The sequence below is a fragment of the Cebidichthys violaceus genome, unplaced genomic scaffold (genome assembly GCF_023349555.1).
Source record: "Cebidichthys violaceus isolate CVI_PGR_0920_01 unplaced genomic scaffold, fCebVio1.0.p SCAF_20, whole genome shotgun sequence".
Taxonomy (NCBI): Eukaryota; Metazoa; Chordata; class Actinopteri; order Perciformes; family Stichaeidae; genus Cebidichthys; species Cebidichthys violaceus.
The window spans coordinates 6,232,257-6,250,264 of NW_027176373.1; the positions used below are offsets into that span (position 1 = coordinate 6,232,257).

General features: G+C 39.6%; 1 protein-coding gene across 1 annotated transcript; it reads right to left on the minus strand.

The window, feature by feature from the left end:
* Positions 1–1,273: 1,273 nt before the first annotated feature.
* Positions 1,274–16,408, minus strand: hephl1b (hephaestin-like 1b). Its single transcript, XM_068715894.1, has 20 exons — positions 16,096–16,408; positions 13,950–14,194; positions 12,233–12,445; positions 11,609–11,827; positions 11,057–11,311; positions 10,278–10,446; positions 9,231–9,370; positions 8,960–9,091; positions 8,236–8,441; positions 7,771–7,915; positions 7,369–7,581; positions 6,147–6,366; positions 5,892–6,031; positions 5,509–5,634; positions 5,321–5,427; positions 4,952–5,186; positions 4,048–4,187; positions 3,012–3,165; positions 2,833–2,853; positions 1,274–1,658 (listed from the first exon to the last, which is right to left on the minus strand). Exons 1-20 carry the CDS (start codon positions 16,266–16,268, stop codon positions 1,576–1,578), a joined length of 3,336 nt encoding a protein of 1,111 aa, XP_068571995.1. The 5' UTR covers positions 16,269–16,408; the 3' UTR covers positions 1,274–1,575.
* Positions 16,409–18,008: the final 1,600 nt, after the last annotated feature.

The window sequence follows — 18,008 nt, forward strand, 5'->3', positions numbered from 1 at the left end:
GGGGAGGAAGACTGGAGCGGGGACTCCCTTGTTTGTTTCAGTTGTGTAAAGTGTTTACGTGTGCGGTGTTTACCAAGAAATTATCTGCTGAGACTGCAAGTCCTCACACAAACACACAGACACACAGACACACACACACACACACACACACAGACACACAGACACACACACACACACACACACACACACACACACACACGCACACACACGATTTAACACATCATCCACGAATGACTGAATTAGGTAATTTCTGGGTTCTAATGTGACAATGTGTCATTATTACTTAAACGTGCTGCAGTCATTTCTCAACATCTCGCAAAGATTAATCCATAATTCCTCATCAACATGATGACAATTTGCATGACCGATAATTTGCCTTCTGACTGTCGTGAATAATGCAGCAGGAACTCTTATCTGATAATGGAGTTCAGTTTTTAATAGTTTATTTTCATTGTTCGTTTGTGGCCCATTGTAGACATTAGTCCGTAATCCACATTTGCTCATTTTAGACTTTTACAAAATAATGTTGACTCTCTGCAGGTCTAAAAGTAAGTAGGGTTTATATCATCAGTCAAACCCTGTTATCCAGGTTGTCTGTCCACTTGCAGCGCACTAGCTGAAACTGTAATCGATATGCAAAGCAGTCACTGAGTGACCAACAGTGACTCTATCTAAATAAACACTGATATGGTAATTTGTGCTGTTATGTTGATCAATATCTCAGATTAAATGTTTGGAATTCAAATTATCTTTATCTGGCAGCCTGTAAACCCATTCAGGTTGATGGGGCATTTGATCAATCATTCCTAGGTTAACCAATCAGACTGTGTATCAGCCATTAACTGATCAACTGATATCACGGTTTGTCATTGTCACAAACTCATTACAGAACACACACATTAAATGCAAAACTGTGAAGTGTTTATTCCCTGCACTTCATCAAAAGGATTCATTGATCTGATAGGAGAGTCAACATTTTACAGGATGCCACAGATTTTCAAGACAGGATTGAGTTGTCTGAGGTGTAATTGAACTACCACAATAAACTGTAAAATACTCAAGTTTTAAATTCTGTATTGTGTTAGTATCCATGGGGACACTTGAAATAAAAGGTTGTCATTAAAGCTACAAAAGAGTTGCCACACACAATAAGAAAATTAGTTATCGTTGATCTGTTCTCTTGACAATTTGCTGTTTAAAATGGAATTAACTAACGCCACCTTGTGGTTAAAGGTGGTGCTAGCAAATGAAAGAACAATGATACACATCACCATATGGTTGAATAAATGTCTTTATTGCACATTCATAACTGGAATAAAGTTTTTGGTACAGTAATGCTTTGCAAAAACTAACAACATCAAACACAGTGCAACATGGCAGAAAAACAGCAACATAGAAACAACACAAATATAAAATGCTTTTTTTAGTCCGAAGAAATAAAATAATTTCCAACTTTACTGGTCTGATCATTGCTTGCTATTTACATACATGAGCTCCATTAATAACACAGGCAGTGATTTTGTCCCTGGATTTGTTGTCAGTGCATTAATGTCCACAGTTGTCAGAGTCCCTTCATCAGTGCAGGCCACCCCGTACAGCCATGAGACCAAGTGCCAGTGAGAGCAGCAAGGTCTTTCTGAAGCCTTCAGTTCCTGCCGCTGCAACAAGAAAGACGCAGAGAGTAGAAGAGGAAGTCAGAGACAGGAAGGGAGGGGTAAGTAAATGATGAAACGCTTTACAGTCATGACATCTTATCACATGTAAATGCACAACCTAACCTGTGTGTCTTTGCTGTATCTTTGAATTCCTTATTTAGTGATGTATACAGTGTTACACGATTACCCAAAAATCTCTGTTCCTCACCTATACTGGCCTTGAAGCACCAGTACAATGAATTTCATCCTTTTCATCAAGTTTATATCGTCAAGAATGTATCTGCTTACATCTTACAACAGTGCACAGAACACAGCTCTAAAGGAATGTCTAACCCAGATAATTCATTTCCCAATACCCAATACTTGCTAAGCAAACAGATAACATTTGACAAAACATTCCACATCCGTTACATCACAGCAGAAACAAAGAAACTCCAATAACTGCTGTCCTATGACCTCTGTTGAACTAGACTAGATAAATGAATGGTATGCTACAGCCGTGAACAGACCAAATGGAACTATCAATAATCTTAAAGGACCATGTTTATGCATTTTCCTACGTTATCACAACTAAGAATTGTACATACCATTCTGCTGTGTATTAGAAATGTAGATGTACTGTATTTTGTCTACAGTTCCAGGGATCGATTGATTTCTGTTAATTTCTTTGTGACATGAAAATCTATGAGCACACTCTTGAAACATGCTGGGATTATATACTAATAATCTATTACACCTTATGTAGTTTTACTAGTAATTCATCAATCATTTTTGTCAGTATTAAAGGAGACATAAGTACATTATTTGTGCAAGGTTAATGCAGTAAAGACTTTTGAAGCCAATCTGTGTGTAAACCGCATTACAAAGCAATAGTAATGTAACATTGATCATAACTAATGCAAGCGCGATGAACTACTCAACTTAAGCAAGTTTCAAAGTCATCTAACCAATAGTTATGCTTTACATAAAAGAATGGAACGCAATGCCTGCCTGTTTGCCATACATGTATAACATCTATGCCGAATTTAACTGGCTTTGAATCTAGTTTTAATGTAATGTAATGTTAAGGTTGCTAAAGAGTGACAGACATATTTTAAATTTCAACACAGTGCTGATATACTGTGGTACTTTACACACCGTACGCTGTGAAGTGTTGGTAAAAAACAACAGATCTTACCATTTGAGAATTTTGAGTTTTCTGGAATTGAAAAAGATAGAAAAAGGGAGTTAACAGACAACCCCTCATCAATGGCTGTTCAGACTATTGCACATACTGACGTGACATTAACACACATGCAAATGGAGGTGAGACTGACGCACATGTCATTTACACATTCACAACACATGCATACACACCTATGATGGTGAAAGTGGTCTCCATGCCAGCATGGATGTGGTCAGTGACGTGACAGTGGAGCAACCAAGTCCCCGGGTTCCCAGCAACCATCTCCACAGTCTGGAAAATCCCAGGGAAGAGATCAAAGACGTCTGCACGGTGCACACGGTCCGTCTAACACACACAGCACAAACAATACAACAGAGGGGAGCAAAGAAAAAGAAACATGCTCAAACTGAGCAGAGAAACTTTCTGCGTGGGCATGTAGAGATTTTCATGCTCAAGAATAACATTTATTTCTACAATCAACACTTGAAATGATGAAGGCACCTGCAAATGACAAGGCAGCACGAAATGCAAACCACACTTTGATGCCCCGCCTTCACCGCCCCACCCAAGACCTCACCAACCCCCCCCCCCCCCCCCCCCCCCCCCCCTTCTTTTGTTTCTACAAAATGTACCAAAACACTGGTAACGAGGAACATCTTAAATCATACCCACTAAACTAAAAAGGAAATCTGGTTTGAATTGACATCAAACGCTATTACTGAGCTTGTTTACAAGATATTTAGCCAAGGCTTATCTATAGAGGGATCCAAAAGGTGCATCTTTGGATAGATGGGGAAAAACAACACTGAACGGAAATGTTATTGACTCCTTCAGACCATAAATAATTCATAAACAGTTACTGATTGGCTTCGGATACACTCAAACAAACTTCTCCCAAATTTAAACTGTTGACTGGACTGAAATCAAATAAAACAAAACAAAAATAAAATCATACAACTTAAATTATATTTAACATAAACAAAATATATTAAATGATCTCAGCGCATTCTGCTTTCCGAATATGCAAAGCATTCAAGACAAGCTTCCACTGAAGGCACATTTCAACACCCAATGCAGATGTAATGTTATAAACATTGACAACACCCGATATCAGAATTTCAGTATTCGACTGAATTCAAACAGACCTGTTCTACACTGTGTTGATATGGAAAGATGGGACATTTGTAAGATCAGTATTATTTGTATATATTTTGCTTTTAGGGTTACCTTGTAGGTAAAAGTCTCAGCGTGGAAGTGAACGGTGTGCATGTCCACTTCGTTGCCCATGCCCAGTAGATACCAGTCAACTTTCTGGCCCCTGATCATCACCAGTCCATGGAGGTTACCATAAAGTTTACCATTGATCCCTTCAATAGACACATTCACACATAGAGATTACCACACACTCATCACATATAGAATCAGACAGAGGTATGCAGACACAAGCGGGACTTCCCCTAATGACAACGTATCAAAGGCTAATTTTAATATAGGATTTAATTTAGTTTACCTTTTATCTAATACATCCGTTTCTGTGAGCTGAGGAGGAGCAGTATGTTCTGTTGGTTTGACTTTTGAGGGGTTTATGTTCTAAGCAATATACAGTCTTGGTTTGCATATCTAGATGTTAGGTTCAAGGATGTCCATTGTTTTTTGTGAGCTTGCGTTTAAGCATTTGTTTGTTATTTAATGGGGTGACCGTGTGACCTAAGTGGAGAGCAGGGCCGCCTTTCAATAAGAGGGTTGGTGGTTCGATCCCCGGCTCCTGCCAATGTGTCCTTGAGCAAGACATTTAACCCCAAAATTGCTCCCGTACGTTGTGCCTACAGTGTATAGATAGATACTGAATTGTAAGTCGCTTTGGATAAAAGCGTCTGCTAAATGACTGTAATGTTAATTATATGTTTTATGTATCTTATTATATATTACATATCTTATGATTGAGTCTGTGTGAGTTCCATATTTCCCCTTATGGACAATAAAGATAAAGTATAAAAATGTCAATGGTTTGACTGTCAGTTCTACACTGTATTCTCCATACGTTTCTATTTTCCTTTTTTTATGTTCAATTCCATCCTAATCTTTTTCCTGCTGGGATGAACCTCCCGCCTCCTCTCTTCTTATCGCTCACCGTGCATCATGTTACTCTCATTGAAGTCTTCGTCTGGAATGAAGGTATCCGGGTTGACGTCAAGGTATGTTCTGATGTTGTCGTCCAAGTACCAGGACTGGTTTTCATCATGCACCATAAACAGCAGAGCAAACTCCTTCTCCACGTCAACCCTCTGTCTGTCGGGCCCCTCCCCACGCTGCAGAGTCCCAGGCCTGCATATCACCAGAGGCCCCAGAAGACCACTGTACAGATCCTGAACACAAACAAATGAACCCGCTCCGTGATAATCATCCACACTTCAACTCCTACCTAAACATGTCCATTAAATTCATTCTTTTTACAGCAACACAGATTTATGTACTTCTATGTGACTGTTTCTGTATTTACCCTGATATAGTCAACATTAGAGTAGTAGGCATAAGAGATGCAGTTAGGATCTGAGACCCCTGGAGCAGAGCTTTCAGGAACATCCCACGTCAGCTCGATTATGTGGCCTGGAGGCAAGAGAACATTAACTTTTTGTTAGAAAGCAACAGCAGACATTTTAAATACTTTTTTTCAAATATGATTCTTACCAGGTTTGACAGGAATGTGAGCGCCGCTGGCCTTCACTCCATGTGCGCTAATCGAGTACGGACGGCTCGCTTTGTTCTTGAATGTGATCACGATCTGCTCTCCTACCTCTGCTTTGATTATAGGACCTACAGAAGAGAAAGAAAAAAAAAAGTGTTATTTTAATTTATTTTATTTTAAACTTCGGAAAACCAATTAAGAGGGAGAATGCTCGTTTTCAATGATGCTGAGGTATACGTACAATAAGTGGAGAGACAAATAAAATCAAATAGTAATAAAGGAAGACTACATAGTTATATCAATTATAACAACAACAACAAAATAAATAATCTTCAATCCTTTCTTGGTAAAAAAAAAATAACATCATAAAGAGCACTAAGCTTACCCATAATTCCCAAGTGTTGTTGGTTGGCCTTTCGTTTCTTCTGAACTCTGAAGGTGTCATCAGAGTATTCTCTATATACCACCTTCTTATAGCGCGAGCCAATTCTGTTTTTCCCATTCGCCACAAATATATTGCCTGGACTGGGAGACATACCAATTTGCTTCCATTAACAAACAGTAATAAGTTACGCCACTAATCACAGGCTCCGGCTCCAACACAGAAATACATCATCCTACAATTATCTTACTCACACACCTGTGCTCTAGTGTGGTGTGGTGTTTCTCCAGCTCCCAGTCTCTCTCAGGTGAGAAGTCCCACTCTATTTCTTCAGCACTAATAAAATACTGCACAATCTTGGTTGGCCCTCCTGACGGTGGGAGCTTCGGTTTGTGTTGCGGGCAGAAGTTCACTCTGTACTGCTGCCTCATGCCAGATGAGTAGTGGTCTGTTACTCTACAGCTCACCTCATACATGCCTGAAAGGGGAATGAAAAAAGGTTAAAAGGTTTGGACACATGAGTGAATATGTTTATGGCTTTACCTTAGGAGCACACATTTGCAGCTGAAACACACAAATCCTCTAAGTATTTGCTCTGTGGCTCCCTGAACACATTATACTGGTTTATTTGGGAGGGTTGCAAATGTCTGGATGTTGAGTAAACTTGAACAGGTAGACTGCATATTACCACACCGTTTCTGTGTTCTACGAGTGTTTTGAGCTATCTGAGCAATTTCCCTTTCCACTAAAAATGTGTTATTAATGTTTCAGCTTCATTGTGCAGAATGATGTATGTGTCAAAGTCATATGCAAAAATGAAACAGTTTTGCATATTCGTAGATTGAAGTGTCTTTAAAGTGTATTTTTTAATTGAACCTTTTTGAGGGGAAACATATCTTTTTCTTTGTTGTTATTTGGACTTTGGGGAATCCATAGTCAACTTTTTTAGTTAACCATCTTAATAGCACATGTACAGAATCCTCTATATCACATTACATCTTCAATTAAACTGTATTTGCCTCTCATATATTAATGTCAGTGATTTTGTGAAATTGTATTTATATTCTAAAACTTAAAAACTATGTACATCTAATAAGGAAATAAGTACGGTATAAGTTTAAGCAGGCTTGTCTAGCTTTAAAAATTACTTTGGAATTTTCTTTTAAGTGGCCTGGGATGAAGCCCTCAAATATGTCTCTGTAAATAATGCAAATACTGCAGATAGTTTTGACATTTCCTAATTGTATTGTGGTTATTGATGTCACCATTTGAGAGTAGTGTACACGTCACACAAGGTTATATAAGCATGTTTATAAAAAATGTGTGTGAGGAAAGGGATGTGGTTTTGGAGTGGCAGCAGTGTGTGCTTGTGTGGTGTGTGTATGTGTATGTGTATGTGTATGTGTATGTGTATGTATGTGTGTGTGTGTGTGTGTGTGTGTGTGTGTGTGTGTGTGTGTGTGTGTGCAATATGACTAACCAGGAGTGCTTGGCTGCATGAAGGCAGTGGCAGTGGTGTGAGGGAACACGCTAATAGTGTCACGTGTTGTGCTCTGCTTCTTGAAGGTGTTCCCCTCAAAATAAACACCATGGATGTCCACCTCTGTACCTAGCCCAAAGGTGTACCAACTAACTTTGTCCCCAGCACACATCTCCAACCCATGAAGGTTCCCATACATGCGTCCGTTTACAGCTGATATCAAAGGGAAGATTAAAACAGAAAAATACAGAGTCAAGTAAGAAAATACTTAAGAAATACTAGAAATAGCACTAAAAATATTGTATCTATGGTATGGAGTTATAATCAGTATCAATCAAATAATATTTAAATGAAATACATGCATTGAGGTAAAACACACTCTTTGCCAAACACATTGATTACCATGCATCAAATTGCTCTCCTCAAAGTCTTCGTCTTCTGGATTTGTGCTGCTGCTGCCAAACATCTTAATATTGTCCTTCAAATACCAGCTCATGTTTTCATCCATGACAGAAAACAGAAGGAAGAACTCCTTATTTATACCCTTCTGTAAAACAAGGCACACACAGTAACAGTAAGGACGTACATTGCAGCTTGCAGTTGCCGTTAACAGCATTAATAAAAGAAATACATTACATTGTTTTTAATGACAATGCCTGCCTTTCAAAGAAGTGAACTGTCTTGTTGTTACAACCAACTATATGATCTTCAGCACAGTGTACTTTGTTTTTATCTTATCTGATCTGTGATGGCCCAATTTCCTGACAAAGATTATTTGATTTTATCAAATCCCAATAGTGCTGAAAAGATTATTCTCCGCATTTCTCTGTGAGAGAAAGTGTGTGTGAATGGATAATAAAGCAGCACCTGGGCTCCGTTCTCCCCCAGCGTTCCCTTCTTGCACACGAGCAGAGGTCCTACTAATCCAGAGTTGGTGTCCGAGGCGGGATCAGTTGCAGAGTAGTACAGGTAGGGGATACAGGGAGAATCAGATGAAGATGGACCTTCTAACACCTGCCAGGTGTAGGTGAAGTTCTCCCCCGGACCAACGTGGGAGCCTGGCTTGTCAACACCTACAGTATTACACACAAAGAAGTAACTGTTTGTTTGAGATAGGCTTTTTGCTGTAAAACTATAAATTGGAAACTGTTTTTCTATTTTTTATTACAGTTTCTTTCAGAAATACAAACTCATTCTATTGAAACATGACTTTTATTTTTTGGTTGATGTGATTAATTAAGTTGTATTATTTGAAAGTGTGCACTGAAGATATTCTCATCCCTTCATAATAAACCTTTCAGCATGAATGCATACAGAAAAGGAAGGCCAATTATCATTTGAGCTTTTGGTCTTTGTTCAAATTAAATGAATTCCCTCGTCTAGCCAACATCAGAAGCACAGACAGACATGGGTATTTCTTTCAGTCTTGAAGCAATAGTCATGCAAATAAATGTCTCCGTCAACCTTAAATGTTAACAATCGGATATAGCTCCTGTTTACAGAACACAGTTTAATGAATCCCCTCCCCTTATTACCACCCAAGTTAATCAAACAATTGTAATGATGGCAATGCAACTGGTTGCTTCCTCACCGTCCTCATAGCTGATTCCCTGGAAGTGTTTATCATAGTGCAGGCCATGAGGCTGTATGCTATAGCTTCTATCAGCTGTATTCAGGAATGTGACTCTGAGAGTGTCTCCTTCCTCTGCCCTCAGGACTGGACCTGGACAAATATAAAAACATTATAACCAGACAAGAGAACTTAGGAGTAAGACAAGACACCAGTGTACCACAAAGATACAACAAAGTGAGAATGACATGTTTTGCCAAATCTGGAATTTGGCGAAAAAGGGACACCTTACCTAAGATTCCTAAGTGTTGAGAATAAGGGGTTGGTGGCTTTGTGACGGTGAAGGTATTGTCTGTGTACTCTACGTATATCACTTTCATGTAGTCACCTCCGATCCTCCCATTATCTCTACCAAAAAACACCTCAGATGCACTATGAGAGAAAGGGGTGGGGTGTGTGAGAGGAAGGATATGAAACACAATGTATTGTAAGTGAAGGGAACAGAGAATGACTGATATGCAATAAATATGTGGCCTTGATGAAACAGCAAGTTGGTAATTTTCCCTTACAGAAAAAAAAAGTAAACACAACAAATAGCTGACCAGTCAAGGGGGAGGGGCACAATATGTAGGGTCAGGAACAATAACAGAGACACAATAACAACTGAGTCACTGCATCACAATCTACACCGTTTACTCTGGACGCCACAAAACTGCCTCACCACAGGAACAACCAGTTCACGTATAATCAAGCCTGAGATACACACAGACAGGCAACTTTCTTCAGAAGTTCTCCCCTTAATGAAATAGTTATTATCTAGTCAGTAAGCTCCCGAGCTTCCTTTTCCAAAACTACTGAGGTTGTACTTTCTAGATGCAAAATATTAGCCTGGCTATAAAACACAGGAATTATTCTGTGTTAGGTGCTTAGAGACATTTGATCGACATATTAACATTCTATTACAGAGATTTGGTCCAGTTGTGTCATATACTGTAACTAGCCCACATCCTTACAAAAAAGTCAGACGATATTTTCAGTTTGTTAAGAAAATGCAAACTTAAGAATCCAAGGCACTATTGAAACATAACAACAGGATAGATTGGTAACAACTATATACAGTACAAATGATATATTAGGCTAAATGTATGAGCTAAATGAGCCAAATGGACATAATCCCTGATAAACTGAATAGTTGGGAGAAGGCTGGCATGAAACCATGTGTGCACAGCTCACTGTGAGTTTGGTACAAACCTCAGTAGAGTTTTGCGATACATAGCTATTACCATTGATTAGGTTGGATGCAGCAGTATGACACTAATTTGATAAGGTGCCTGCCCACCTGTCGGTCTCAGTGAGGGATACATTATTAATCAGATCCCTTCCTGAGGGACCGTAGCTCCACTGGACTTTCATTGCTGCCAGGTAGTAGTTCCTCACAACGCCTCCCATCACTGTAGAGCCGGCTTTACTGCCACATGCCTTCACTTCATAAAACGCCTGCATCCCAGCTGGAATAGATAAAAAGAGACACACACACACAAACGTTACATGGACCATACTTCCCATGCACAAAGTTAAAACTTGTGGTGAAACTGGGCCTTCAGAGCCTCAGGAAATCTTTATGTCTGAAACCTGACAAGTCTAAAGGGTCAGATTTAATAGTCTATTCAAATTAAATATTCCAGGGTTCAGTTATCAGATTACTTCCTTATCTTTTCCTTGAGCACACCAGACAGACAGGACACAGGACCTGTAAAACGACCAAATATATATATATATTTGTGGATGTTTCTTTAAAGTCCCAGAAATACAAATAGGCTATTATGGTAAACCTGGTATGATACAAAAGAAAGGAATTTCACAAGTGTAAGCATTATTTATAATGTAGTCATAATGTTGACCAAGTATGGCTCACTCAGTTCTTAGTTCAATGGACTTTAGACAGCCTTAAAGTATAAGTCCTGACGTGTTTAGAGTAGAAATACAAGCTCAGCTGAGGGAAAACTCATAACATCCCTTTGAAAAAATAACAGAGGTGTACCTCACAATAGAAATGCATTCCCCACGTCATCAACTCTGCACAATTTGAGCACAGAGGTTAAAGGTCAGGTGCCCTACCCAGCAAGTGGTCATTAACCTGGCAGGTCAGCAACCACTTTCCTGTTGCTTTCGGGAGCATCTCAGCTGTCGCAAACGTGGCTGGGAACAGGCTGAGGACATCAGTGCGGTGGCCACGGTCCAGCAGTGTATTCCCATGGAAAAAGGCAGAATGAATGTCCACCTCGTTGCCCATACCAAACAAATGCCAGGCCACTGCACGGTGCTGGCATAACTTGATCCCGGGCAGGTTACCAAACATGTAGCCATTAATAGCTGTCACACAGAGAAAAACACATACAGAGGTTAGAGGAAAGGACTAAGAGAACAAACTTAGCCTTTAAACCTTCTTTTATGCACTTTGTAAAAGGAATTTGAAATGATGAGTAACTCACATAACATAGTCAATTAAATAATGTAGGGCATGCAGGTGGGAAAGGAAGAAAACTGAGATAACCATTTTTAGATTTTGTAAAAAACTTCACGTTAAAAAATAATATCTTTGTTGTCAACCGACTTTATGTGTGTGCAGTTGTTTTAGTATGATTTGAATCTGAGAGAGATCCCTCTCACCGTGCATCAGGTTTGACTCCTCAAAGTCTGGGTCTTTCTGGTCGACTCCGGCTGGATCAGAACAGTTCTGAATGTTGTCCTCCAGGTACCAACTCAGGTTTTCGTCCACCACGTTGAACATCAGGAAGACATCCTGGTCCACGTCATTTCGGGCCGACTCTACAACAGACTGTAGCTTTGCCTGACCCCGGACTGGATCGTTGGTCTCCTTCAAGATTCCTGTGCTCATGGAGAAAGGTGAGACATAGAGAAAGAAGCAGGATGAATTTGTTAAATATTTATGCAGTCAAAACAACATTTAATCTCATTCATTCATTGGATGTGGTGTGGGGAAATCCCCCCTGTGGTTTCCCACCATATTTGTATTCTTATGAAGCTTTCTTTTGTTGGCATTTTCTCACTGTAGTCATTAAGGGCTTAAGACTACGAAGCGTTGGTGTAATTGACTTTTTAAGCATGGGTGTGAAGAGGACTCTAGTGACTGTAGCTATGATCAAGGAACATAAAAATAAATTACATTTGGCATATACATCAAACAGACAATATACAGACACATCATGAGAAACAGCTCTTCTGATGTAAAATCAGTAAGATTAAATAGCAAGTGGTCACATATCGTCATACCTTTCTTGCAGGTGAGCAGAGCCCCGATAAGTCCTGAGGCAATTTCCTTGGGCGCATCCAAGTGAGAGTGGTAGACCCATGTCAGGCAGTTGGCATCATCATCTGTGGGGGCAAATTCTGGTCTGACCTCCCAGCGGTAAGTGTAGCTGCCCCCGGGAGGAACAGAGTCGTCCTCCTTCAGCTTGTTTGATGTCCCATCTGGATAGAGCGCCCCTAGTAGACAAATACAAGATGTTTATGCTGAGACTATTCTGTTTCCTCTGAAGTTTGGAGAGCAGTTTAGCCTGTATGTTTTCACTTTATGCTATGGTCTTAACAAGCACATTTCTTTGACTTATCTGTTTAAAAATGCAAAACTGAGTGCATGAATGATGTAAAACATAATATGCATGAATTCAATGATTCAGTTGCAAATAGGTTTGATAAGCACATTCTTCAATGGAGGTTTCCCAAGTCCAGGTCATATTTATTTCCTCTATGGGTCTTATCTCTGTTAAACTTTCAGCCTTTACGTGTATAAGTCATATATGAACACATGTATGACCTCAGTCTTGGTGATTCACCTCTGTACCAATCTGCACCCATCACATGACATGGTTTAACACAGAATTAGCAGATTTTTTTATCAGTTTTATGTCTTGATGTGTTGACACCACCCCTTTTCTCCTCTTCGTCTATCCCTTCATCTCGCTCCCTTCCTGCCCAATTTGCTATTTATCAAAATTAGTTGTCACTTAACAGAAATGTTCTTCATGACTCATTGACAGATTGATGTGAATTGCTTAATAAAGCAGTACATACATCCATGTTAAGAGGGAAAAGAAAATGTTGTTAGTTTCAGTTCCCGTCCATCTCTGGAAATTCCAGAAGCACAATGCATTTCCCCTGATGAGCGGGGGATGGGGGCCTGTTGCATAACAAAGAGCTGCAAAGTTCAGAATACTACTTACCATAAAATACCATATTAGTCACCCAGTTATTGAAACTGTGCTGTGTCACTGTTTGTACTCTCACAGGTCATATTGCACTCGTTTAGTCAGTATCACATTTAATAGTCCTTTTATCTTATCTTATCAGTCTGTCAGTATCTTTTTGTCAGAGACCGTCTCACTAGCATTACACAAAGCTTAAGGAAAAAAATCTGAAAAGATTTTATCCATTTGACAGAATCATTAATATAAATATGAAGGCAATGATAATGTACATCACTGAGCCTGCATATCAAATTGTCCAGCTGGTCTGAAGTACAGTAATGTCCAAACTTTGAAGGCCTTCCAGTGATTCCAATATCTTGGTAATGGCTCCTGCACAGCTTATGTCTCTTTATTTTCGGGTGAAATAAGCCATGGCCTCAATAAAATACTTAGAATAAAGAATCTGATTCAGCAAAACAGTTTTGCTTGTTTAGTGAATCAGCACTAATCAGACTTAGTTCTTCAGATATCTGTATCTCCATTGCTGTCATTATAACATATATAGTTGTAAACCGTTAAAACTGATAAACTGCTATTCATTTTAGAAGGAAATCCTTTAATATAATATGCAATATGAAATATCAGAAGTTGTCTTATTATTATTACAGCAACTATTAGGTATCAGTTTGCATGAACAGGTGTTCCCTTCCGTCTGAGTTATATCACAATTGAATCTGTACGGCTTTCTGTGTGTGAATACAGTGTATCTCTACATGCAGGGTTGATATTATGTAGCACTATACCCTCTGTATTCTTCTCATAGAAAACTCCATGAGGATGCATAGAGTAGCTCCTGGTCGCAAAGTTCTTCAGGTGAACCACAATAACTTCATCAACCTCTGCTCGCAGTATCGGCCCCAGGAAGCCCAACCAGGCCGGTTGGGGGACCAGGCGGCTGTACGTGGCATCTGTATACTGTCTGAACATGGCCTTCTTATAAACACTGCCAATACGGTGGGGTCCTCTTTTCAGGAACACAGATGCATACCTGAGATAGAAGTGGAGACAGAGAAGAGGTTAAACAGAAGGAAGAAAGTGTGTAGGAGGCAGAGGAGAAAGAGACAGCCACTAATCCTGATTTGTTGGCCATTTCTTCAGGTCAAGGTCAGGCTATTGTAGAGTACAGGATTACACAATGACATGCAGTTTTATCTCTTCATAATGTGACATGATTTTTTCAAAAAAGAAGCATGAATAAATAAATCAGTCTTTAAATACAAGTGAGAGAAGCACAACATCCACATGTGCAAACGATATGACACCACCATGACAACAGCGCAGCTGCTTAATTATTGCCAAGATACTGACTGTGTGACTGCAGCTAAGTGCACACCTGTAATTAGTGCAAAAAGTAGAATAACTACTAAAAAGGAGCAAAGTGCCAATGTGGCAAAACGTGTGATGCCATTTAAGCGCACTCTGTATGATCTCACAAAAGGCTCTGATTTATGTTGAGATTATTTAACATGATTTCCGAAGGCAGATTCAATGTCATTATGAAATGTACATGAAGGTGATGAATCCCTTAAATGTAGATGTAATGCAGCAGAACAAATTGCATCTGGTTGTAGCCCTCCAATAATTAGACTTGTCATTATCGTGATTACACGTTTCTGTGGGCTAATAACGTGTTACTGGAGCTGTAGCAAACAGTATTGCTTCTGTATATCCAGCCCATATCCAAAACAACAGGGAGGATGAAAAGAATTAGGTTTACTTGATTCACAAATGGGTCGAACTGACAACCTTCAGATAAAGGAGCACCTGGTCAGAACAATTTAGTGCTAATGTGGGGGCAACACAAACCTATTTTTGATCATTTTGTCGGCGTGCTTCTTTCAGTGTTGATGAGATTTGAGACAATCATCTCTATGTTGCATTCTACTGTATGCACATTTTGTTATTGCAATGCAATGTAACTGAATCAAAGTTATAGTAAAACACATCACAGCTTGGTTTTCCATTGGCTGATATTAGATTTTTTAATGAAAAGCTATGTATGAGAACCAAATGAATTAAGTATCTTTCGTAGAAATGATCCACCAATGGATTTAATAATAAGTCAAATAGTAGGAAGAAATAGACAATATGATATCTGGAGAAGATAAGAAGTATTGATCAATGTATGCTAAAATAGCTTGGTTTGAGTACAACCAATGATTCTGCTGCGCTTGTGTGTATTTGACATTGTTAATGACTGTTGGGTAAGTTGGCTGGTTGATAGAGTATATAAGTCAGGAGATTCCAGCATTATGCAAGGGTACAAGTGACAGTTGTACTATGCTTCAAAGTTATTAAACTGTCTGATATGTAGATCAGGTCAAGAAGCTGCCGGCTATTCACCTGTCTAACATAAGGAGATCAACTCAAATGTCTGTCAGGTATTTAGCTATCTTAGAAGAAGAGATTGACTTAGATACCTGTCAGGTATTTATATCTTTACGTCTATGTAAAATAACAGTAGTGGTGGTGTGATGCAATTTTCTCTCTATGAGAGGCAGCTATCCTTGTTTCCTGATTTATTTTGGTCATTACTACACTTAGCAAAGGAAGCCTCCAACCTCATGAAAGAAGTCACTCATTGTTAGTCACTCAAGTACTATCATCTTTCCTGTACATCTGCCAGACTACCAGCAAAGCACACAACTCTACCCTCTAAAGTCTAGACACTGTCACACCCTGACAAGATGACATAGGACTTTTTTGTAATCTTAGTTTGGGTTGCTTCTGTTTCGTTTTACAAAGTATATTATAATCGCTTTAGATAAACTCAACACCCCATGTGTGTATTTGACATGAATGATCTGCGATGCCATTTAAGTGCACCCACAATCTGTAAACTACATTTTTTTCTCTCTCTCGAAATAACTTGACTGCATTTCGACTCACTCATCATTTTCGACGCCTTGTCCGTTAAGCAGGTTTTTTCCACTTGGTGCGTAATCCCAATAGTCCTCAATGATCCCCACATAGTAAACTCTCTCCCTGCTGCGCCTCCCTTCCGCACCGGAGGAGAGAAGGAACAACAAACAATTCGCAAACAGCCCCAAAGTCCGCGCCATATCCGCCTGGTAGCTCCGTTTGATGCAGGGCTGAATGTTGAGCGGATTTTGGTTCAAGAGGAGCAAGTGGAAGCCTCCGTTGACTCGTCCATGCAAGCGCGTACTAGCAGTGTGCTTTGGGGCTGCAGCACTTATGAAACTCTGCAAAGGAAAACAGCCGGCCTATTCAGCCAGAGAGCGACCACGGTGTTACCGCCTCCTGTGGTATCAGAGTACAGGGATAATAAACACTCAGTGTTCTCGCGGTAATTATTATAAAATGTTATTGAAATTGCCAACTGGGAAATTAAGGTAATTGATCCACTTATGCTGTGCAGACTCAGGCACCATGGGGTGTCTTAATTGGTTGTCAACTTTCCAGAGGTCATGAACGTTAGTCAGCTGTCTGAAAATCAAATTGTTTAGATAGATAGATAGATAGATAGATAGATAGATAGATAGATACATACATACATACATACATACATACATACATACATACATACATACATACATACTTTATTAAGGGGAAATGTGTTCGCTACAGCAGCATTATGATATAGGTAAGCAATCAAAGAAACAGAGTAAAAAAATAAATAATATAATGTAAAAATGCACAATATATGCAATAAGATTATTAGTAGTCAGTGATCCAGGGGACGGTGGACGTGCCAACCCCCACCATCCGCAGCTTCTCACTCAGCAGCAGTGGTTGGATGGTGTTGAATGCACTGGAGAAATCAAAGAAAGTGATTCTCACAGAGCCACCGGTTCCACCCAGGTGCGACTGAGCTCGTTACAGCAGGTAGATGATGGCGTCGTCCACTCCCACATGAGGCTGGTATGCAAATTGCAGAGGGTCCAGTGATGATTTCAAATGCGGTGGGAGGTGGGCCAAGACCAGCATCTTCTTCACATGAGATGTGAGGGCAACCGGTCAGTAGTCATTGAGGCCAGATGGAGTCTTGAATCATAAATCAGCATTTTGTCACCATTTTCTGATAAGACACCTTAGTCACCAGTTAGTGGCTTCATGGTTAATACGCCATTTATGGAGTATAGCTCAATAAGAACAACTTTGGTTTCCAGGTTGTGAAAAAATCCCCCTGGCTGGTGTTTATCTTCTGTAGGCTATTTGGTGACATTGCTGCTATAAATGTTACTACATGAATTACATTTTTTTTTTAAATTGTAGGTTTTACACTGAAGTCAACAAGTAAATTAATAAATAAATGTTGGTCCAGATTCTTTACAGTGTTTGACAGAAAGTGTCAAGCATAAAGGATAAAGCAGCTGTCTCTTATAACTGATCTTTAAAGTACAATGAGACAATTTATTGACCATGAACACTGTAATCCATACAGTTTACAAACCCTTTATAAGTGGTAATCTTGTCTGAAGATAATCCTACTTGGGCTGAATTTGATCCAGCTCATGCTCTCAACCCAGCACAGCAGCTACATCCCTGCAGCATTCAGCCTGAAGCTTTGTGTCGTTCTGTGCATCAAAGTGGTGAGGCTGACACCTGCTGACCAGCTGTGAGCTGTACAACTGTCGAGACCAAGGTGGGTGAAGCTATGGCTCTGCCTCTGCAAAGTATGCAGGATACGTTGATATTACACAAAACACATAAGCATATTCTGATCACTCTGCTCTTGTTACTCTCATTTGGATGATTGTGGATCTTGAGCTTCTTTTTTATTATAATCTCCACAAATCTCTTAAGTACAATTTGCCACTCATGCACAGTAATGAAAACAA